The sequence below is a fragment of the Pseudochaenichthys georgianus genome, chromosome 24 (assembly GCF_902827115.2).
Source record: "Pseudochaenichthys georgianus chromosome 24, fPseGeo1.2, whole genome shotgun sequence".
Lineage (NCBI taxonomy): Eukaryota > Metazoa > Chordata > Actinopteri > Perciformes > Channichthyidae > Pseudochaenichthys > Pseudochaenichthys georgianus.
Genome location: NC_047526.1, coordinates 8,968,612 through 8,993,204, shown reverse-complemented (window position 1 = coordinate 8,993,204; position 24,593 = coordinate 8,968,612). Strand labels below are relative to the sequence as shown.

Here is a 24,593-nt window from a genome sequence, read left to right as displayed (position 1 = left end):
ATGTTTGCTTGGTCTGACCTGAGGTTAGATGGTTGTTTTTACCATCATCCGACTTGAATATAGTAAGCCTTCCTAGCTTTACGATGCCAACGGCCATAAAGAAAAACTCGCAAATATGCTTTATGGTAGCAGAGCTTTTGAACGTGTGTTGTCAGACTGCAGTAAAGAAACATTTGAACTAGTCCTGACTTGAGGCATTTACACACTGGGGGCATGACAAGTAAACTAAACAAATGTAAATAGTGGCATGCGAAATTGCGACAATTGGCACATATGCTCAATAAAAAGGTGAATTTGAGTACGTTGAGTACTTTCTGAGTACTTTCTGGTAGGGCAGCGTTTATGTTTAGGGGCTTCTACTGCTAAAGGCAGGAACGGAAGGCGTGGACCTGGAATGCAATGAATTCAAGTTGAAAGGAGTGATAGAATTTGCCGTGTCGGTTCGAACTACGCAGGCTCCATGTCGTGGCGTGATGTTGTTTTGTAATAATCAACTCATACCCCTTGGCTCCGTGATTGGCTAATGTCTTTATTTGCAATGCAAACTTCACAAAAATATACGTTGTTCTAGATTTTGTTTTGCTTCTTCAACATGTAACATTTACCTTCCGTGTGAAACTGTTCACGACTAAAACAACAGTTTGATCAAATATATCGACGTGGCAAAACGTATGGTATGTTGAGACTTATCATTTAGTTTATATGTAAAATAAGCTAAATATTATATTATGAAACGTCTGCCACTAATAAAATGTTGTCCAACAATATCAACTTCTTCGACCACTGACTCAACATGACATCTAGCTTTGGCAGCCAACTCGAGATGATCTTATTCTGCTACTCTTTCCCCATGTCTGTGGACTGCACCATAACAGTAACATCGCAACACACTGAAAGGATTTTCAAATTGGAGCCATGTGACGATCCTGATGTCTCTCAAGCCCGTGCAAAAACACACACTGGCACAGCTGACTTGGCAAAAAAGGCTCTGGAATGTTACCACAAGGTAGCACAACTCATGGATCACACCACATTGCTGAGCACACACACACACACACACACACACACACACACACACACACACACGATTCACACACGCACATACCAGCACTCCCTGCAGAGGCTCATGTGAGCATGTTAGAATGTTTTGGTACTGCTGCTACATGCTGGCAGGTGTGTCCAAGTCTCCATCTAACAATCTATCACTTTCTTAATGTCTCTCCACCAATCAGAGTGGGGAAAAACACCTCAGGAATTCACTAACTTGTTTGTACAGATAGGGAATAACACTTCCAGAGATAAAATATTTGGAAGTATTGAAAAGTATACTGCCTGTCTAAGTTAAACAGCAAGACTAGCCCAGTTTAGCATTATTAGCTTAAAAACAAGCAGGCTTTAACATACAAACTCCTTTTGATGTTTGACGTCTTTGTTTGGTTGGTGTCTTCTGGGTGAGTGTGGGGGCTGACCACCAGCAAAGCCTAACTGGACAAACATCATGCTAACCTCATCTGGTTGCCATGACTTCACAGAGCATCCAGTGTTGAGAAAAAAGAAATTCTGCACAAAGTCAGCTATGTCTTTGCAGGATACTGACTTTATGTAAGAGCCTTGGCCCGTCTTGGCCCGAGGACCACAATACCTGTTCCACCGACATTCCCCAGCTTTGACATCATTACCTGAAACCAAGCGACACATGCATTTCCACCTCCCTACGGGCATGCAAAAGCTGAAACTAACACAACTAGATGGTTTCACTGTAATCTCTGCGCATGGGTTAAATGTGAAATAAGAATTAAAAAGTGTTTAAGCTGCAAGTAGAGTCATGCAGCAGAGCAATACTACGCACTGCTGCTGGAATGCAGCAGAGAGTAATCTCCTATGGAATACAACAACACTGCCTCTTATTGCTTGGGCATTAAGGTATACAAGAATATAGATTGTTACAGGTAGGTACCGTCCCAACATCATAGAGCAAAATATATGTCTTAAGAAAGAAGTTCCATATTTGAAAGACAAATAACACTGCACACGACAAATCCGTACAAAGGTCCTCCATTAACACCGGCTACTCGTTCAAAAGAGAAAAAAGGGGGAACCCTAATTGCAGGTTCTCACCATGTATGGTAAAGGACTGCTGCATGTTATTGTAAAAACCAGACGGTATATTACCTCTCCGAAGGCTCCTCGTCCAATCACCTTGAGGATCTCAAAGTCTTCCTTGTGCAGGCGCATCTGCTTAACTTTGGAAGTGAAGGGTTTAGCTGTAGAGAGAAGGAACATATTAGGTTCAATATAACAGGCCAAAGGTGATGCATAAAGGACCTTAAGCAAAGGAGACGCATATATAGTCAGATCACAGAACAACATTGATATTGATTGAAGTATTGATGCTGCTAACACCTTCTAGATTGTTTATAAGGAACATGAAATTAGACTTGAGATAAAACAATTAAAAACAGTGCTGCTCTATTGATAAGCAGAGCATTTACTGATCACTTTATACGTCGGCTTAGCAGTTCATCACAGCAGAACATCACAATGAAACCCTGTGAGTGTTTACGAGGGGGAAAAGGGGCAAACAAGCTAAATCTATCACTTTCAGTAGGAGCAGGAAGTCAGTGCTTTTCATGTTTGCTAACCAATTCCATGACTTTTGATTGACAATGCTGTTGCCCTGACCTGATGGAAGCTCTGGGCATTTTCTAACAGTAACGCAAAAGGAAGGGGAAATACCCTTGTCCTATGACCTGGGCTTATGGAAAAGTCCTTGTGCTAGTCATGTGGTAGACCACAATATTCCCATAGCACGTGAAAGGCTGCCATGCCATTTTAAATGTTCGTTATTAAATTGTTAGAGACCACCTGGACCACTCCGAGCACATGACCCGGACACAGAGCGGCTGGGTGATAAAGCTAGCTATTGTTACGCCTGCAGTTATGGTTCCTGGTGGAAAGCGGACTCGAACAGAGATTCCATCTATGGCTGACTAAGTCGGCATTTCCCTCATGTGTGGAGAGCTATTGAAACACTTCCTGGTTAACTGATCCCAGCATGCCATGGCAAACCTAAATTGGCAGCAGGGTCAGCGCACTGGTGACATTGACACTGATTTTGAAAAGTATACTGCCCGTCTACATGAAGCAGCAAGTGTAGCATTATTAGCAAAGTCACTAAGCGGTTTGTTAACTCAAGACAACATCTCCATCACCCACTATACACAACCTCTTTTGTTTTGGTTGATGTTTCCTGGGTGTGTGTGGGAACTGACCACCAGCAAAACTAACTGGACAAATATCAAGCGAAACTCATCTGGTTGCCGTGACATTACAGAGCCTCCAGTGTTGGGAAAAGGAAATGATCCCACTGTGAAACAGGGTAATGCCTGCTGAAATAAAACAAACAGTTCACTCGTAGCTCAACCATTTGTACTTTCACACCCCCTCCCGACTCCGCTGACAGATGACCACAGTGCAGTGGGGAAGCAGGGGCCAGTGCAGTGTGCCGTGTCCTGGTACACATTAATACAGACCATGTACACGCAGCAATACACAAGAAACCCGGCTAATGCACTGAGTAAGGCTGGGGAACTCTTCTTTCATGAATGTTCCCGGAGACCAGTTACAGAGCCAGTAGACCAGAAACATCATCAGTGTTCAGTGATCTAGTGTCAGGGAAGTGACCAGGACTACACCGCAAACCTGTCAAAACAAACCAGGCTGACCGTAGAGTAGGGCAGTGATGACATCTTGTTGTAGGCCAACCCTGAAGTTAGACACTACGCTATACAATCTATATCTGCGCATCGCTACCGTTAAGCTAAAGGTGGCTAATATTGGCCGTGATGACTTTAAGTAGTCTCATCTATTCAGTTGCAAGCAATCACAATGTTTATGACCCATAGAAGCCTTGGACGTTTATGAGTGGGGTAGACTTTGAGACAAAAAACCGAAGCGGTAACATGCCAACTCATTTCTGGGTTTGAGGACTCATCCCTTAATCACTTCCTTTGACAAACCACTCAATTGTTTCTCTCTTTTTCAGAACGCTTCCCTTTTTCATACGCAATCTAATAGTGCAGTCGAGTCTAATAGAGAGAAGGCTGAGAAGTCAGTGAAGACTACGGTGCACTGGCTGGCAAAATACAGTGTCAACAAAAAAAGCTCAACTCAAGATATTAAGATGTTGTTACAGTATGTGCATGCCATATATATATATATATAAAAAAAATGTTTTGTCCCCTATAAGGACAATTCAGTATTGTCTGATTTTATGATCACGTAATGTCTTTGATTCATGACAACGGGTCCAATGCCAAAGTGGCTGGCAGACAGACTTCTAAGAAACTAGTCAAATTGACCACCAGTTGGCTCAGTGCAGGTTCTCCTACTGAGCCAACTTGTTGTATCCGAGTACCTGCCAGACCTCTGTATGTTAGCCAGCATTTCTAACCTGACATGTCATGTGTGCCAGGGTACAGGCTAACAACAACTGAAATCCCTTTGGACTCATATTCATTAATGTATCAAAGCCGCGCAATTATGCTTCAGCAGCAAGCGATTAGGTGAGGGTTTAAATATGGCCATCTATGAACATTAAAGAACAATTTAACTTGTCAGGGTAAGAGGGAAGAGAAAAAGGGAAAATACTTTTCTTTTAATGTAATAATGATGATTTATGATGGTTGTCACATGAAGTATATCTTTGAATTCTCATATAAAGTCATCATAACCCTCCGCGTCATATGCCTTGGGGTTTTTGGGGGGGTTTGAAATGCATCAAAGCTCCAAAGGGTGGAATAATGTCCAGGGCTGTCATATGGGACGCCCTCTTACCACTGTGCTACTAAGAAGCTCAACTTGCCTGGGTTTTAAGTAAATGCATAAGAGGAGAACATTAAATAAGTTGTATTTTAAGTGCTGAATTGCTCACAATGTTGTCATGATTGCTTTTTTTTTTGTATCCCTTACCGCAGTAAAATGTTCCAGTATAATGACAATGTTATGGTAAGGTATCTTTCTTTAGCAGCCATATGAACACAGCATCTTAAACTTGCAAAGGGCATTCATTGGCACAAAGTGTTCGATCACATGTGTAGACATATCTTTGGACACCGGATTGTTCCCTGGTAGTTCTGAACTAGACAGCAAGGGGATCACGTACAAGTATCTGGAGCCCTTCCGTTTGAACTGTTACGCATACAGGTAAGAGTAACATGGTTGCAGGTCAAAGAGTAGGGGGATCAGAGCCAGGCGAGCTGAGCGGGAGAAACACTGATTAGTAGCTGCATGCTGACTCAGGAGCTCCACTAAACCAGCCACATGAGAAATGTCTTTCATCTGGGAGCCAGGAGCCAGCAGGCCCCGTCCACAACAAAGCACAAACTTAGACAGATATGTGCGCACATAGTTGATCTCGATCCTCGCATCTACATCCGACACATCATCGGTAACTATGTTTTCCTCTGGCCTTAGCGGAAACACCACAGACTGTATCAATTGCCTATCTGGAGAGGGGGAATCATTGCGTCAGACAGCAGGTGGGTTATTGAAGCACGCAGCAGCCAGTCACCTGTTATTGTGGCCTGTCATTTATAAATGGAATTCAATGAGTGTTTTGGAAATACTAGGCCCGAGTCAGAATGCCGGGTCAACACATAACAAGACCGGCCTGTACTCGCTAAGCTCAGCCACATTTACTTAAGGTTCAATGTGTGGAACTTTGATCCTTAAGTAAATGCAGCGCCGAAGGATTCATAACTTCCCTTTTTTACAACAGAAGAAGAAATACCGTACAGTGCGGTCATGCATTTTACCTCACTGGCAAAACATACAGGTGGGTCAAAACATAGCAACTGTTGCTATGACAAGGTGTGTTAGGAACCCGTGGCAACGCTTGGAAAAGTGACTGTGTAAGCTTTAGCATCACTGCAGCTCTTTGTTTGAATACGAGTTTTGCAATGTGCATGGCATGTGAGCCAAGATAGGAAAATGGTGATATGTCAGTCACGGTGATGTCGCGGAGGCTTTTTGAGCAGTGGTGAAAGCACTTAAATATCCTACTTAAGTGCAAATTAGAGGTACTTTTGACTTTACTTGAGTATTCTATTTTGTTTGACCTCATGACAATGCACTGTACCAACGGATATAGTTATTATATGTACAAATTGGAAGATTTAAAAGAAAAAATAATTTCAGTATGATAGTTTGTAATACATTTAATTTGCCAACATTTTATACAAAAACTGATTTATTTTAATTTTAAATCATTTAAAGATTTTCTATTTATTTGTTTACGTTGGGTACTTTTACATTTAATATACTAAAAAGTACTTTTGCTGATAATACTTACTGAAAATGAGCATAATATGTCCCCTTTAAATGTTGCTTTTTGATTAACGTATCGTATATATAGACTTTGTGTATTTGTACAGTGCGGTATCAGTACTTGTATGCAAGTACAAGATCTGAGTACGTCTGTCATCACTGTGTGTTGGGAACACATCCATCCGCAGTGCATAGACAGGAAGACAAAAACACAAGTGCATAGATAAAGACACGCGTGCAGCATTCTGTGCAAAATACACATGTTCAGCAGCAGGCCCGAGGATGCAGTGAAACTGGAAAAACACGAGTGACGCCAGCTAATCCACATAGCCAGACTGGTTTAGCCCCAAAACGCTGAGTGCTTATCAGGCCCATCTTGCTCCACACCGACACGAGAAGTCAGGGCCGTATTTGTGTGAAACCTGGTAACTGCAGGCAAGTGTGTTCACTTAGCAGCGGCCCACAAATGATACGCTCCGTACTCTAAACAGGCCTCGGCACGGGGCTCCTCCGTGTAATGTCTCCAGGGTGTGTTCATGTGAAATCTGTGAGTCAGGGGTGTAGCAAGTATTACTATGTCTGCATGCATTCTGTGTGTCTTTTACCTTTGTGTTAAGTACAGTGTATATTAGGGCGGGACCTGAGACTTAAAGGGGTTATATTATGCTCCTTTCCAGGTCCATATTTGTACTTTCTGTCTCTACTGTGACAGAACAGCAGCCAAGTCTGCTCTGATTGGTTACCTGGCCGGCTCTGTTGTGAAAGGTCAACCTCTTAAAGCTTAAAGATGTTCAGAAAAGGTAAAATCCTAAAGTAACTATTTGAAATATTGCAATCCACCGCATGTATGCTGATGATTAAGGGACTGTTGTGGGTGTGTCCATCACGTTCTGTGTTTTAAGTGCAAAATGGCACACCCACTACTTAGGTCAACATCACAACAAAGCATACAGTCACCTGACACATACAGTCTGTAACACTTTCCCAAAGTCCCAGAGCAGATGTGTGTCACACCCTGCAGAGGTCCCCACACAGAGCGGGGTTCATAACATGTTGCAAGGCTTTCTTCACCAAGAGAACATTGCAGATCTAACTTCAGAATGACTCACGCAAAGGAAGCACAGGGCACGAGTCACCTTATCTGACCTTCCATCACGTGCATGTTAAGAAGGAAGTGTTTGTTTGTGTGGCTACATTACAAGCTCATGTGTACGTGCTACATGAACCATGCATTTCCGAGTATCTACATACCAGCGTATGTTTGCCTTCCCACAATAGTGGGTACAAGTTCGGAGGAAAAATGACAAGTAGAAAAATGAATAAAGAGGGAGCCACTCAGTTGGACAGGTATAATATGATGTACTTCTGCCTTACATGTTACCTTCTTATGTTTTCTATTTAACAGCTTAACGATGTCTCCGGTTAACTTGCACCTTGGTGTCATTGTGACCATTGTCTTGCGCAATTTTATTTCAGCAGCAGGCCCGAGGGTCTCCCTTGAAAAAGAGATCGATGATCTCAACGGGACCAATCTGGTTAAATAAAGGTTTGAAATGAAATGTTTTCTCTTTCTACTTGCATTACTTTTATTTAGTTCTATATCAAATATATTGTATGTTGCATTGTTGAAGGAACCTTGGACTTGACCTTTCCATTGGCAAAACGACCAATCTGACTGATATTGCTCAGTTTGACCCAACCTTTTTTCTTAGAAACAGAAACAGAAACCGAAAGAATGGAAACATTCAAATGAGATGAAAATGAGCTTGTGGGAACCGGGAAGGACGGAGAGAGAAGAGTGTGACTCGGAGAAGGCATCGCATACTTTGGCTGTAGTCAGCAGCTGAGACAGTTACAGTAAGTGTCCAACCCTTACAGCCGCAGCGCACTCAAACCCCATCCCCAGTTCCAGAGCGGGACGGAGGGACATCTGGAAGCCATAACGGGGATTATTTACAACCACAGTGAGGCAACGACACAAAAATGCAGCTTGAGAGAGTCTCTTCAGGGTATGACATGAGGGAGAGAGAAAAGAGAGGAAGAGACCCGGGCCTGGCCTTTCCTTCCATCGGGCCGTGGCGGGGCCGCTGGGGGGGGGGGGGGGGGGGGGGGGGCGAACACCTCGTAAGCAGACTGGGAGTCTTCCGACACAGAGGAAAAGCTCTGCGTCATAAAGAGAGCAAATGATAGTCTGGGTAACTATGTGTCATAAAGCGCCGCCATGACTATGGGTCGGATATTTGATTCTGTGCCCGATCCGATGAGTCATCCTCTGGCATTTAATGGTCACAAAATATTTTAAGTTAAATAAATGTATCGGCTTGCAAATTTCCTGTGAGATCCTGTGGTCAGGCCGGGCTGTAACATTATAGCATGATTCAAAGGGCTTTGGTATGGGACGTGTTCAGTGCTAATGTGCATCTGGCTCCTGCATCGGTTTCCTGCCACTAACAGCTATATTTCTTTCTTAATGACTTGAAAGGTTCATCAACTAGTCCTGCACAGTTCATTGAAAATGTTTCCAAATTGCAAAAATGGAATGTGGATATTCAAATTGCAGTAAGCACCAAATATGGTAGAGGCAAAATATGTAAAAATATATTGGGATGAAGTGGCTTACACAAAGTATTCTGCAGACTTCATACTTCCTTGTTTGGTACAGACCCTCACAAAAAAACACCATAATCATTTGAATATTCTTCTTAACCATAATGCGAATAATGTTTCAAAAAGGATCATTGCCTCCACTATCATGAATCATATAGCAATATCACTTAAAAGTGCAGTACAATAGGTGTGTACTACTCTAAATCCTATTTCATATCAATTAAGTATTCATTTGCCGTCGTTTGAACAGAATGCCGCTCTTCCAGACCCATCATGCCATATCTTTAAAAACACAAGGCGTTGGTCCTCCAAATAACAGACGCTGTGTTGCAAAAGTACTTCCTGGTTAAATAAAAGCCAGATAAATACGACTGAATAAATAGCACGCCAAGGTCATCAAAGGGAATCTAAAAGCTGTGCGATTCTGACAGCATCGTGCTTAAAGAGGAACGACACTCGGAGCCAGAGGAACTTCAAAAAGCCCTGTAAGCAATTCAATTGCAAGTAGTTTAAAAATACATTCAGTAAATTACCTAAATTACAGATGAAAATAGAACCAGGCCGCTTTATGTCACAGCCAGAGGTTCTCCTGGCAGATGTGAGCATGGGGGCACAACCAACGCCAATACAAGCTTTTTCCGTGTTGCGCTCTCTGGTATGACACAGTGGTGCCCAGAGGCGCTGACAGCACCCCAACACACATTTGGCCATATATGGTGCATCAACTATGGGGGGGGGGGTAGACTGCTGAATCTTTAATAAGTGCCGGATATTCATGAAGGGCAAACGAGGAATCACTTACATAGCACATAAACATGCCTCGAAGCATTACATTGCATTTAATGCTAGGCTGCACACCAGCAACACCAGAATTCCCAATGCTGTCTGTCTGCAATACCCCCCCCCCCCCCCCACGCCCCCTCCGCTCAACCACAGCCAACCTCAAGTTCCCTTCAATGGCGTTTTCCTTTCACTGCCCCCATCCCTACCATTTCCCTCTGTTTCCATCCCTTCATCTCTTTTCCTCTCGTCTCGTCCCCTTCTCTCACGGGGGGTTTCTCTGTGTGTTCCTCTCTTCTTTACTCAGTCTTTCTTGTACTGTCACACTAATAAGAGAGCAGGAGTGGTCGGAGGCCTTTAACTAAAACAATCTGCGACCCACAGCATTAAACACACAAACAGGATGTTCCCAAGATATTGTTAAGGAAAAACACCAAAGAAAAGGAGGGGAGGCCGTGCTCGACAAAGCAATAGGTTTAGATCTCGTGTGTGTTGCAGTGCTGCAGTAAGCATACACCCGGGACAGCAACGTGAGAACAAAGGGGCGGGGCTACATCACTTTCTGCTGCCTGTACAAGAAGTATTCTCAGTACTTCAAAGAAATCCCCAAGCTCGTACATGGACCTGTTCAACCCTCATCGCAAACAAGTGGATTTACACAATTGTGTGTCAACACAGCTTCCCGATAGCATCTGCAGATAAAGGGAATATGAAAGGAGCCTGCCAGGCTTCCTTCAGTCTGGCCCTCTGCAGGTGGCAGGAGCACCAGGTGCTGCTTTGTTCCTCTGCTGGGTATCGATAGGATCAACGAGGGCCGTGATAAGACTGACAGATGTCAAGTAAAGGCTTGTGACGCATCACTAAAATCACAAATAATGCAGATTATATAGATATTTATGCAAACTAAATCACAGATTCTATTATAATCTTTATTACATTTAGAAATAATGTGCGTCTGAGTGTTAAGAAGCATGTGTTGATGGGTCTATAACTCCATACCTTTTCTTCTCTGAATGGCTTGAAAGAAGTATATACTAATGTTGCAAAATGGACACATCCAACCTGTATGAGAATGGACCAGTGCAATATCAAAATGAGAGTAAGGGCCCCATTTGGTGAAGGCAAATGGTGCTGCAGAGATGTCCCGGCTTACAAATCTATCTTAGAAACGTAATCAAATATTATTGTTTTGTACAAATACTTTTAAAGAAATGTGAAAAAGAGAAAAATCACACCCTGATCATTTTAATATTTTTGTTCAATAAAAAATATAAATAAATGCTTAAAAATTCCCCTAATATAGCCTATTCATAATTGCAAAATGAGTCAATAATAATTTGTTGTTTTTTCAAAATCGTGCAGCCCTAGTAACCTTTTTTTCACCTTTTGGTCACAATTATACGTAGAGATGTCCCGAGATGTCCTGATTTTCAAAAAATCGGGGATTGGGAGAAAAAAAATCGGGGATCGGGGTTATTTTTTATTTATATAAATTTTTTATTTTTTTATTTAATGTTACAAAACAAAAATGACCATGTTCACGTCTTAAAGTCATCCTGAGGACTTAGTTTTGGTTTAAATTACACAACATCATGTATGTGTTGCTTTCTTTGGGCTTGTTTTCATAAACCTGGTTGCTTATTTCTCTGAAGTGGGCGCAGTGTCTAATAGTAGCAGTAAGCTAACGAGAGGCTACGTTCAGCTGGTGACTCGGGACAGAGAAAATGTCAGGAGTTTGGAAGTATTATAAAATTGAAAGCGAAGGCAGTGTAACAGCCAGATGCAATGTTTGCAAGGCAGAGGTTCCGCGTGGTGGAAAGAACAGAGCTACGTTCAACACGACCAATCTAATACGCTACCTGAGAAACAAATGCCAACAACAACACGGCGAGTACACAGCGGCCACTCAGGTAACGGCACTGAAGCAACCGACACCTTCAGAGACTTTTAAAGGAAAGAGAAACTGCCCCAGAACAGTGAAAAGGCCAACAATAACAGCCAAGATAGCTGAATTCATCGCGTTGGATGACCAGCCGTTATCTGTTACCTTTTTTTTCTCTTAATGCATTGCATAAAGATCGGGAAAAATCGGTATCGGCATATTGTCAAAATCAAATGATCGGAATCGGATCGGGAGCAAAAAAAGGTGATCGGGACATCCCTAATTATACGGGAAGAAATGTGCTGTCTTGCATTGCAAAAAGCTACATAATTGAGAATTGTAGCTAGCATCAGTGCAGATGGATAACCATATGCACTGTACCAGTCCAGTGCCAAGAAGTACTGCAAATTACATTTTAAAAGTTGGCACTCGGTGTAAAACCTAGATAACTGCTAATGGAGAGACACATTCAAATGTATTACTTGCGATTACAATCCTGATTGGAAAATCCAGTCAAATGTATTATACGTGACTCCATCTCCACTTTGGAAGGAGCTGCTCTGGCGGTGGCCATCAGGGAAACAGCCTCTGACAGCTGTATGAATATCCTGCCTTTACTGCCATCAGAAACACTTGTTGCTGCATCCCAAGAACAAATGACTTCATGGCAGCTTCTGAGCGCCCTCACAGCCAGAACCCAGGATGGAAAACGCTACAGGGTGGTCACGAGAGCCAGAGCTAGGAATACCGGGCATGTGCTGTGGGAATGTTCAGCAACCCAGACAATATTTTCCAATCCCGAGTGTGTAAAACTCCAAGTTGGCACTCTGACTCATGCAAGAATGTAGCCGTTCTATGGCACCTCGTCAACTTCAGGCAGCACCTTATACATGTCAAGATCAAGTCAAATTAAAGTCACCAATCGCTTAAACAAAAGTCAGACTTTACTGCCGGCCGTGTTCCAGCACCAACATGTCACAACATCCTGACAGATATTACAGCACAACTTTCCTACTGCCTTTTCTGGGCTCATCCTTTCTCTCTTTTGTCCCCCGCCCCCCCCCCTCCCCTCCCCTCTGGATGTCAGCACTGGTGGAAAATGAAGGGGGGGGTTGTTGTTGCTATGCTACAGCCCTCTGCGGCTCGACTGGTACAGCCCAGCACTGACATTGCACCATTTAAGGGTTTGATTCCCATTGGGACCACCCATACTATAAATGGATCCACCCAACTGAATGAAAGCATCCACTCGGTATTTGTTTAGACCTTTAAAGCAAATGCGAAGTGGATAACAATAATACGGATATTTAGATGGATCTGGCATTGATTGAAAGGGTCTTGAGTAAAAACAGAGGGGGGGAGATAAAAGGAGGAGGAGGAAGAGGGGACAACAGAACAGAAGGGACGGAGTGGGGATAAGAAAATAGTCCATTTGGTAACACAGTGCTATTGTGAAGGACATGAGAATGTTTCATGCAAGAAATGTATAGTTTGCATCCCTAGCATTTACAAACTTCTGGAGGCTAACTTGCATTTGTTTGGTCATTTGGACAATTAGCATAAGTTGTGTTAATTAGCAGCTATATGGACAACAAGTAAAAAACTATTTGGACAACTTTTGAGTGTGGTCAAGATTTGTCAAACTATTTGAAATAGATGCCATCTATCAAATCCAGTTTATCCATCTATCCTCTAAATCTAAAAAGTCGACTTAAAATGCATCAAAATCAGACCAAATATGGAATTCCTGGTTTAAAGTGACAAATGGATTAAGCATCATCAACAACCCCCAAAACACCAGGCTGCACTTGTTGGAGTATTATCAATATAAGTCATTGTGCTAATTCATGCTAATTACGCAACTCCAATTGTTCAACTTAGCATCCAACAGTTTTTTTGGTTTTATGTATTCTACTAATTCATAAAAAAATAAAAAGTATAATTCATACACACAAAAATAAACAAAATGAGTAGAAGTGGGAGGGCTGAATCATAGCTTATGGGAAGCAGCCCTCCCGTGAATCATCCTAATATCGCATTGGCATTATTGCGTCAAAAACGTATAGAAATTAAGGAGTACAAAGAAATAAAGAAAAAAAATAAATTGAAGTTATATATATGAAAACTAGATCTAGGGTCATTTTCTGCATGTCAATAGCAGTTGACTAACTTTTTTGAAAAGGAAAATACTATATATATAAAAATATATGTACACATGTACTTGGCAAATAAATAATAATAATATATGCATATAATAATATATGCATATAAACATTGTGGACACTTATTTACAAGTGACTTTGTTTTAGTGGTGAACGATAATTATCGGCACGATATTAGGAATTATGACGTCATCCCGATAAACCCGATACATTTATTAATAGCCCCGATAATATACAATATATTTTTTGGGTAAAAGAAAGAAAAAAATCCTGCGGTGTGGGTGGATTGGGATGAGGGGTGCTTGTTTTTCACTCGGCTCCTCCCGTTTTGCCAGTAGTGTGGTATTAGTGGTTTAGGAAGAGGGGAGTTCTTCACAAAACCAGCGCTCCCTAACTCATGCCTGGCTGTGACGTAAATGGTGTGCGGCCGTGAAGCCAGGACAGTAAACAAACATGTCGTCGGTAGTATGGGACTATTTCAAAGTTTCAGAGTTAGATAGTTCGCTTGCTATTTGTATTAACAAATGCAATGCAGAAGTTCCACGAGGAGGGAAAACGGCAAAAACTACAGGTACATTTAATATATATATATATATATATTAGGGCTGTCAGTCAATTACAATATTTAATCACATGATTGTCCATAGTTAATCGCGATTAATCGCAAATTAATCGCACATTTTGTATCCGTTCTAAATGTTACTTAGAGGAATATTTTTCAAGTTTTTAATACTCTTATCAACATATGAGTGGAAAAATATGCTTTATGCTAATGTTTATTATCATTTGAACAATGACAAATATTCTCATGAATATTAAACAACAACCTCTGAACATTACAAATATTCGCCACAATTCAACCTGGAACCTCTCATACAATAATACAAATGGTGTGTGTGTGTGTGTGTGTGTGTGTGTGTGTGTGTGTGTGTGTGTGTGTGTGTGTGTGTGTGTGTGTGTGTGTGCGTGCACGTGCGTGTGTGTGCGTGCATGTGCGTGTGTGTGTGTGTGTGTGTGTGTGTGTGTGTGTGTGTGATGGATCGTTAGAGCTATGTGCAACTCAAGGCATATGCTCGAACGGGAGCTGCCTGGGCGCTGCAATCATGTTGCGCACTATCCGTGCTGAGTGTGCTGACTGTTCGTACAATGTCCCACTGTCTGGCTTCCTGCATCAAGTCAAGTGCTCGGCGCAGTTGTGGCGAAATGTCGCTCCTCTGTTTTCATTTAAACAGCTCCTTATATCCGTTAGCGCAGCTAGCTAGCACCATATGCTAACAACAACAATGCACGTAAGGTCTCTCTCTCGCTCGCTCGGGCCACACATACACACACCCTCCCGGTCCTCCCAATAGCCAGTCGGTGCCTGCCGGTGAGCGTGGAAGTGTGGTCTGCCGGTGAGCGTGGAAGTGTGGTCTGCCACAAGCGGGCGGCAGGAGCGGGGCTGTCAGCATCAGCTTGTAGACGGTATTTTAAACTTGATGCGCTCTGAAACTACGGGGCGGTCGAGGAAAAAAATACACCTGTGTTAATCGCTTTTAAATAATTAGTGGCGTTAATTTTTTTTTGCGTTAAGGCTTTAACTTGACAGCCCTAATATATATATTATATTATTATCGGTTATCGGTATCGGTCTTGAGAAGCAGGAAGTTATCGGTATCGGTTTCAAAAAACTAATATCGTGCATCCCTACTTTTTTTACATTCATATGTTCACACATATACACCTGAACATATGGTGCTTATGTATATTTGACCGATTATCGGTATCGGCCTTTTTTTATCAAATTGCCGATAAAAGTTTGACTCTGATGCGGCCGTTTCTCTGGCTGCAGTCACCACTCTCTGTACACGAGCAATGTCCCGCCCACAGCGCTATCTGATAGGCTATTACTGAAGATGTTCCGGGCGGGAGCCAGCCAGAGAGGCGGGACCTTCTCAGATTACAGGCAGGTGCGAAAGAACGCAGACACAGACTGAAGCAAGCGGCAGAGCAATACATGTGTTAAACCGAAGTTCAATAAACATCCCTATCCCCTATGCTGAAGTTGCAAAAACACCACGATCTTATGATCCAATTCTATCAGTTTCCCAGTTACACGGGGAAGTCAGTCAGAGTTGGGGGTGCATGCAGCGTCTCACAACTGTGGTGCGGGGGGGGGGGCTGCGAGTGGAGCCTCGCAGTTTTTCAGGCTGATATGTGAAGCTCATTAGCTAGCCAACATGTATCTAGCAAATGTTTAGCAAAATATTCGAGGTGAGGCTACTAGACTAACGTTAGGTCTACTGCAATAGCCTCACTTTTAATAGTTTGCAAAACATTAGCTAGCACTAGTGTTTTGCAGTTGCTAGCAGCTTATTGGGATTTTATGCTAGATAGACAGGCATTGGTTTGATATAATAAATTAAGCATTCTTGTTAGTTAAGCATGTCAGCCTGCAGCCCCACTTCTTGTCTCTCTCTCTAACTCATAGCAGATGGCTGCACTAAAGAAAAGGGCACAGAGAGGAAACCAGTTGTAAGATGTTTAAAAGTTCATTAAACATAATATATGCTTAAATGCATTTCAAAGAAGTTGTGTTGAGTTGTGTTATTCTACATTTTGACACCAAGATTTTCTGATTTTACTGCAAATGTATATCGGTTCCAAATATCGGTTATCGGTCTTGAAAAAGCCATATCGGTCGATCCCTAATACAAATATTACAAGGCAATTTCCAGGGCTGAAATAATAATTCAACCGCATAACGATGAAAGGAAATAAGGACGTTTCTAAATGTTATGGACCCCTACCATATATTTCTAACATACACTTTAGGGACTAATTATTTCTGGGTTCATAGTGCTGGCACGTAGACTCAAATGGAAGAGAAAAGGTAGAAAACCCAAAGGCAGAGAAGGAGGAAAGACGTAGGAAGAGAAATGTGAAGAAATGAGGAGCAAAGACAGGAGAGAAAATAACAGATCAGGGAGGGGAGGAAAGAGAGATGTTTCAGAAAACACTGAGATGTCCGTGACAGGAAAACGACACTGTGTACAAAGTAAAGTATCACACGCTCACTCCCGCCCCCAGTGCTGTCACTGAAGGAAAGAACCAGAGCCCTTTACAGATGACCCAGGTTGTTTCTATTCAGCAATAAGATGTGTGCTGCTGCGGGCTCCCTGTGGCCATATGTGTCATGATGGAGGTAACCCAAGATCCCTTTCATTCTCTGGAAACCTGCCCAGCTGGGTGTGCTCATGATGGTGGCGAAAGGAAGGACCTGGAGCTATGGCTAACATGGAGGAGACAATGATAGATAGGAGACTTCGCATTTTTGTGTTAGATACTTAAATGACCATCGGATTGTAAAGAAAAACAACATCAATGCGGTTGTGCGGTTATTTTTTTTTTTAATTAAATTTGCAATAACATCTCATTTATCCACAGAGTATGAATGAATGATTTGACTATAAAAAGGCAAGGGGGAGTACAGGTAGTCCAGGTGGGAACGAGAATACAAATAAGTATTTGAAATAAAAATGGAAGACATCATTCCGAGTCACCTATTTATGAATACAAAATAAAACTAAAGAAAATGTCATCACAGCTGAATGAAATGAAATTGAACATGTCCTGGTTCAAAATGTATGTAACATTAAATGGCATCTGTGAAATGTTTGCATTAGATCATGAACTGTCTGGAGTCATGCGAGAGACAAAGACACGAAAACGACAGGGAAATGTAGAAATATGTGTTTGAAATGGTAATGATTTAAATCAAGCTCTTCCTGTTTGGTGCAAAACTCAAATCCAAAAATCCAGTGTCAGAAAGCAAAACTGAAAATCTCAACCAATCATCTGCATTTCATTTAACCCAGAATAACAAAATGACTCCTGTCTAATACAACATTGTTCACTATTCCAATGCAGGTGGTGGACTATGTCACAACAAAATAATGAGCAGGCTGTGAAGTACAGGCACGTAAATCTGGAGAAAACCTTTCAATTATCATTTTCTGGTCCCAAAATAAACAGAGAGGACCATCAATTCCCCCTTTGCTACACTTTCTAGGCCGCAACCCGTCACTGTTGCTGCAACAACAAAAAGACTAGCTTGGTTACTAATTATAACCTGCAGAAAAAAAGGTGTCAGTGCTGGGACTTGTAACTAAAAGCATCCTGAAAATATGCATGTTGTGGAAACAGCTGGGCGTGTTAGGACAGGCCTCTCCTTTGGAGCAGGAGAAAGCTACAAATGGGACCACTCCAAAAATGAATTGGAAGGCACAGTGGTAGTGATAGCTTCATTACCTTCAGACAGACGAGATCACGTTTAGACCCCGTCCACACCGAGACGAAACGGGTTGTATCTGCTACAGTTCTCTATCGTATAGAAGACGGTTTGTCCACACGAGGCCGACACGGAAACGCAGATAACGATAACGGCTCCCAAGGTGGGTAGATCTGCGGACGAAACGCTCTGGGGGGCCAAACTGCTCCGTGTGTATGTACGCCCTAGACGATCATTTCCTGATAACGATGAAGCCATAGCCCCGCCTCTCCCCACCTCTGCTGCTCACATGGAGAACTACATGTTGCTAAATCCACCGTGGACAATAAACAGAAGGGCAACCAGGCAACCATGGCAACCATGCTCGGGGGGTCTTATTCTGTGCTTTTGGTGTATTTTGTGGCAGAAGTACAGCGCCACTTACAGGCCCGGCATATGTACTACAGTGTTTCCAGTGGGTCGAGCGGTCTCGTGTGGACGGACACGTTTCTTGAGCCGATTCCGTGTGGACGGAAGACTTTTTTGATATCGACATCGGTTCGTTTTCATTTTCGTTTCCGTGTGGACGGGGCCTTAGGCAGGGACTGGGTCTTTTTCATGTTATGAAGGAACAACTACTAGTAAAACGGGCTAATAATATTCTAAAAGCACACAAACAACTCTCAGAACCAAGATTAATATTGGTATCCATTCATAAATCGATGTGTCCCCATTTTAAATTGCATTCAATTAACTGACTGCCCAATTAAATGGTCCATCCAAGGGTTAACCGTGCAGGGAAACCTCAAGCCTTATCCATTTAAGACTTATCCATGAGCTCAAGAGTAAGCTGGGAGAACAAACAGCGGCCGTGCAGTAGCAGGCGGACACCTAGATAGCGGTTACGAGACTAATGACCTCACTGATAAGAAGATTGAGTCAGCGTGGGAGGCTACAGCGCTTGTTTTGATGAGGCCTTGAGACATAGGTGATGGCTCAGACCGACGCTCTCAACAGGCTGATAAACACCAGGCCGCACTTTGTCTGATTCAACAGTGGTGGCTGGACATGATGTAGAAGAGCACCAAGCAGCAGTACTGGTACTGTGGGGGAAACTTCTGAAGCAATTGGAGTCAGGACTCAGAGAGACACAAGGAGAGCTGGAGCTTTGATGGCAAACACTGACGGTTTATTTGGAGCTTCGGCCGGAGAATTCACAAGACATGTCACGGGCCACGAGGTGACCACACGGTTGAGATGCCACAATCAATTCTGAAGAACTCTACCCCAGAGACCCATGTATTTAGCTAGTTCTCAGAGAATAATCATTATTGTGCAATAGATAGACTAAACAGCTGAGGGACACTGAATCACATTTGTTGTCACTTATGGCTCGGGGTCATCTACACCCCGAAAAAGGATGTGTTCCAGGTGTCCCACAACAATAACTATCTCTGACAGAGAGTTGCCCGGTCACAAACTGGTAACATCAACAAAATGCTAGGGCAGCCCCCCCTTATGGGAGATAAGGGCTGCTCAAGGTTGGTCAGCTGTGTCAGAGGGCGAAGGAGGACATGCAGGGCAAATGATTCCCTAACAGGTAGCACACGTAGCATCTACACCTGTGACATAGGTCATATCACCAAAACCATGTTCATCTTTATTGCTGGACCTTTACTTTGGCAGTAAATATTATGTTCATGAAGGACCCCATCACTCATAACATGACTGACAGAGGTGGAAAGTAACTAAGTACATTTATTCTACTTATTTTACTTAAGTAACATTTTGAAATACATGTACTTTACTTGAGCATTTCCGTTTTATGCCATTATATACTTCTCCTACACTACCTTTAAAAAAGGGGAACAATGTCATTTTACTCCACTATATTTATAAAACAGCATTAGCTTCTTTTATCAAAATGCATTTCTAAAAATTAAACTAGTGGATTAGTACTTTAACTCATTTAAATGTAAATATTTTACAAAAAGTCAATCATAACTTTGTTTGTGTACAACAGGAAATGCTACTTGATGCAACATTACCATTTAGAAATGTATCATAAAAAAAATATAAATGTATGCACACAAAGGCAATTGTCTGCACAACGAGTACTTTTACTTCTTATGCTTTGAGTACATTTTGCTGATAATACTTTTGTACTTTTACGTGAGTAAGATTTTAAAAAGGCAGGACTTTGACTTGTAATGCCATTTTTGACGATAATGTATTGGTACTTTTACTCAAGCAAAGCATCTGAATACTTCTTCCTCCTCTTCTGATGAATATCTTTTTAGGGGCCCTGAGGTTAATCCTCCACACACAGAAATGGATACTTGGTCTGCACAAAAATCACATAGGTCCTGCCTTGGGTCTCGTCATACTACTTCCCTGATGGCTTCCTCAGGATTGTAGCTGACATCCTCGTGGATTCATCTTCTTATTACAGACACATGCATTTCCTAACATTCGGTCTATATGCTGTAAAATGTATTATCTCTTCGATTTACACACGGCATCTATTGCACGTCTGTCCGTCCTGGGAGAGGGATCCCTCCTCTGCTGCTCTCCCTGAGGTTTCTCCCATGTTCCCTTTAAACTGTGGGTTTTCTCTGGAAGTTTTTCCTCGTACGATGTGAGGGTCTAAGGACAGAGGGTGTCGTTTTTCTCATACTGATATTCTGAACAATTTGTGCCGTTGTATTTGCTGTAAAGTGTCTCTACTGTAGGCTATTTTTATTATATGTACAGCACTTTGGCTCGACCAAAAATCGTTTAGAAATGTGCTATATAAATAAAACTTGATTTGATTTGAATAAAGTTAAAGTGAAACATACAAAAAATAATTAATCTTACGATTAATTGCATATGTATGACCCTTTTACAGGGATTTAATTTCAAAAGAAGTAAACTTGTGGTTTGTTCAAGAATTGACTTCAAGAAAATATGCCATTAAGGATCTCTTTTTTTCCAAATGTACAAAAAAGATTGACATGCATAGCAAAAGTGGGGTTCGAGTTAAGCAGCAAAATGTACACTTAATTATCCAACAACACTAACAGAGAAAACCTTAATTGCATTTATTACCACTCTTTTTGTATGCTTTGGGCGATTCAAAGTCAAACTAATAAGATCCCCTGCTAAGCTACTCGCCTACCTTGGGAATATCATTATAATAATACATGGAAATGCCTCATTTCTGGTATTTCCTTATCGGAAGAGGATTAAGTCTGAGGAGGAAACGGATGTGCACAAATAAGGCATTTTGAAAAGAATGGGAACCCAACAAGGCAATTATGGAAAGGCAAGGCATCTAGCTACAGGGGCTAAAGCATTGACTTAATATCAGTTAATGAAGTCTATTGGACAGAACAACCCATCATCATGGTTAACCCTAGGCCCAGCATTACCCATTTTGAAGTACGAGTCAATTTGACAGTTTGTGAATGAATGGTATCGAGGCTATTAGTAAGAAACGGGTCTGCTACATATGTGTTTGTTTGCTTCCATAATTAACACACATTTATTTCGTTTCAAATGGAAATTAGGCTTTGATTAACTGATTTCCCAATAAATCCCCTTCCTACAAACTCCTGTGAAACATGAGTAATCAATTAACAGGAAGTGAGAAATACATGCAGTAACTGTGGCCCCGATTAGTCTTATTTCAAATGCCTAAGGGCAGAAATATTGGATTTGGCGCTGATGGAATTTAGTCATCAGAAGCATGTCAAATTGTTGTGTCTGTGTCCTGACCTTCAGTACAGGGAGGAAACGGTGTGAGGCAGCCCTCTATATATAGAGGTGAATAATGATGACGACTCAGTGGAAGACAATTGAGATGACAATCGCAGCCACCACAGGACTTCCCCCGCCCCCCCCCCCACCAGAGACATCTCGGGAGAGGATTGTGGGGCGTGGGCTAGTCAGACCACATCAAATTCACTGAAATGTTTTTTCAAAAACACCCACTTAGAGATTTAGCACTCATTAGTTGTGCATATGACCAGTTAGTCAGTCACAAAGTCACTCACAAAACCACTTCAAACCCCAACACCACAAAGCCGCTAAATCGCTGTTAGAATGTCACCACGCCAAGGGGAAAAGATGCTTGTGAGTGAATGTGCAAACAGATAGTCAGGCGATGAGAATATACCCAGACAACACCGTGATTCAGACCCCGGCTGAAGGGACAATCAGATTAGTTGCATGTGAGAACAAATGGAGTGAATGACCGCCATTCAGGTGGAAGACGGATGTATGGTGCTGACAAGCTGCTCGCCCATCGGATATTATTTGAGTCACACGTCTCCACTATAAAAGACAGGGAGGATGGAACAGTGAGTACAAGAGACATGCAGCGGTGTGGATATATAGATGGGTCTTAAAATAGATCAGGTCACCGTCAAATTCGCCACCGCACCACGAGTCAAGGTCGCCGCTCTGTCAGTGTCCGCTGTTGTAAGCAGCTGAGGCAGAGGAACAAAGAGTACAACGGAGACATGAACTGACTGCCAATGATCTCTCCTTCAGTAAATATAAGAACAACACTGTGGGATTCTTTAATCCATTTCAACTATTTGAAATCAGTCCCCGTCTCTCTATCTCTCACACCCTCTTTGCCTCATTTCTCACATCTCATTATCTAGTTAGGCCAGCACTTATGTCGCATTTCCAATGTATGGTATGCTTAAAAGTCCACTTTTTTTGGGTTGTTTACTAGCAAAAGTTGTAAAAAGTACCTGGTACTTGTTTTGGTCCCACCAAGGTTCCAAGCTAGAAAAGCTAGATTTAAAACGCATCAGACCACTGATTGGTCAGAGAGATTTGTCACAAGGGCAACACAAGACATCCTGCCCAATTTGAAATAGCCAAGCACACTTCAATAGCGGCAAAGATAATGTATTCACTCAGTACACAGAAAAAGGCAGTTGCCGGAGACTTGGGTGTACAATTGACGACATGAAGAGTTCTTCTGTTTACGCTGGTGATGCTACACAGATCATCTGAAAATCCCACTTACATATCGGGGTAATGGCTGCACTAGCAAAACACCTGATGTGCGAGTGGTGTTGAGCAGAGTCCCACCATGCAGTGGAAACATGGCATAAGAAGCCAGACCAGCTGACCTGCTCACACTGCAGCACTAAAAATAACTTGATCCACTCCGTTTCATTCCAAAAGACCAGCGCCTGTGAGGTGTTTTGAATAACAATGGCTGTCCTCGCCGGTACTAATGTTGCATGCAGAGAAGCTCGTCATTATATCACGGATATATTATTATAGGCGGTTATATTTGCCTAATTATGGATATGAGTTTTACTCTGGGCTTACGTCAGCAAAATAATCGTATAAAAATGCATCTGGTTATGCACTAATTCATTTTAATTATATGATCTAAAACTGCATCAGGGCATCACTACAAATTAGTCATGGGGACAAATACCGTGCTTGCCTACATTTTCCAAGAGAACCGAGATGTAAAAGAGCATGCTCGTGTAACCTGTAGTTTGCTGCAGCATTGTTCTGATCGAACAGTCTTGCTAAGCAGCTCATTTAACAACTGTAGTGTGGAGTCCTTACTTAGCCTCAACAGATTCAATGAAGTTCCCTTAACAAGTATGACAGCATGACAGGGGATCAACGTGTGTGTGTGTGTGTGTGTGTGTGTGTGTGTGTGTGTGTGTGTGTGTGTGTGTGTGTGTGTGTGTGTGTGTGTGTGTGTGTGTGTGTGTGTGTGTGTGTGTGTGTGTGTGTGTGTGTGTGTGTGTGTGTGTGTGTGTGTGTGTGTGTGTGTGTGTGTGTGTGTGTGTGTGTGTGTGTGTGTGTGTGTGTGTGTGTGCGTGTGCAGCAGTAAAGCTTTATTAAGGATGCAGCTCAGCTCTGTCCTGTGCTGTCAGACTGGGCTGTCTGATCGACTCAGCCTCTGCACATGTGCCTCTTTTGCACGCGCCAACACAAAGAATACGCATGCATACATACCAAAAGAAGGACATGTATATACACCCTAACACACAACGCATGATACTACTGGTACATGACCTGCATGCATTCGCGCATCAACCTCTCTGTCACTAGGCAAAGCTGGGATACAGCAGTCTGGGAGGGGGCAGAGGAGCTGCAGGAGGGGAGGGGGGAGGACATGAGGAGAGAGCAATCAAGAGGAAATAAAGGAGGGAGAGAGATAGACTAGAGGAGGGTAAAAGAGGGATGATATTGAGACAAAGAGGACCAAGACAAGTGGTGTTGTTGGGCATTACAGAAACAAGAGCAATGAAATCTAAGTGACAATGACAGACGGAGACATACCAGGAGCTGACAGACAGACCAACAGACAGAGTGAAAGGGATGGGTTGCACTAGCGGACGAAGAGGCAGATCTGGCCTCTAAACAGCTGCTGTTCTCTCCATTGGCGCATTTCCACTGCAGGGCCTCGCACGGCTTAATACGGTATAGTTATGCCTTGGTAGGCCAGGCTCACTTTAAGCTGCGTTTCCATTACAGTTTAGGAACTGGGGTAGTAACTATAGTAACGCAGTGTAGGCGGTAGGGGTTTTGAAAAATAATCGTTTCTACGATGCAT

The 24,593-nt window shown here is 42.5% G+C and overlaps 1 protein-coding gene across 1 annotated transcript in view; it reads right to left on the bottom strand.

The window, feature by feature from the left end:
• cdc42bpab (CDC42 binding protein kinase alpha (DMPK-like) b) overlaps positions 1-24,593 on the bottom strand; it is an 87,611-nt gene that overhangs the window by 48,431 nt on the left and 14,587 nt on the right. The window contains 1 exon segment of the mRNA XM_071202009.1: positions 2,173-2,264. Within this exon segment, the coding sequence (XP_071058110.1) occupies positions 2,173-2,264 (92 nt within the window).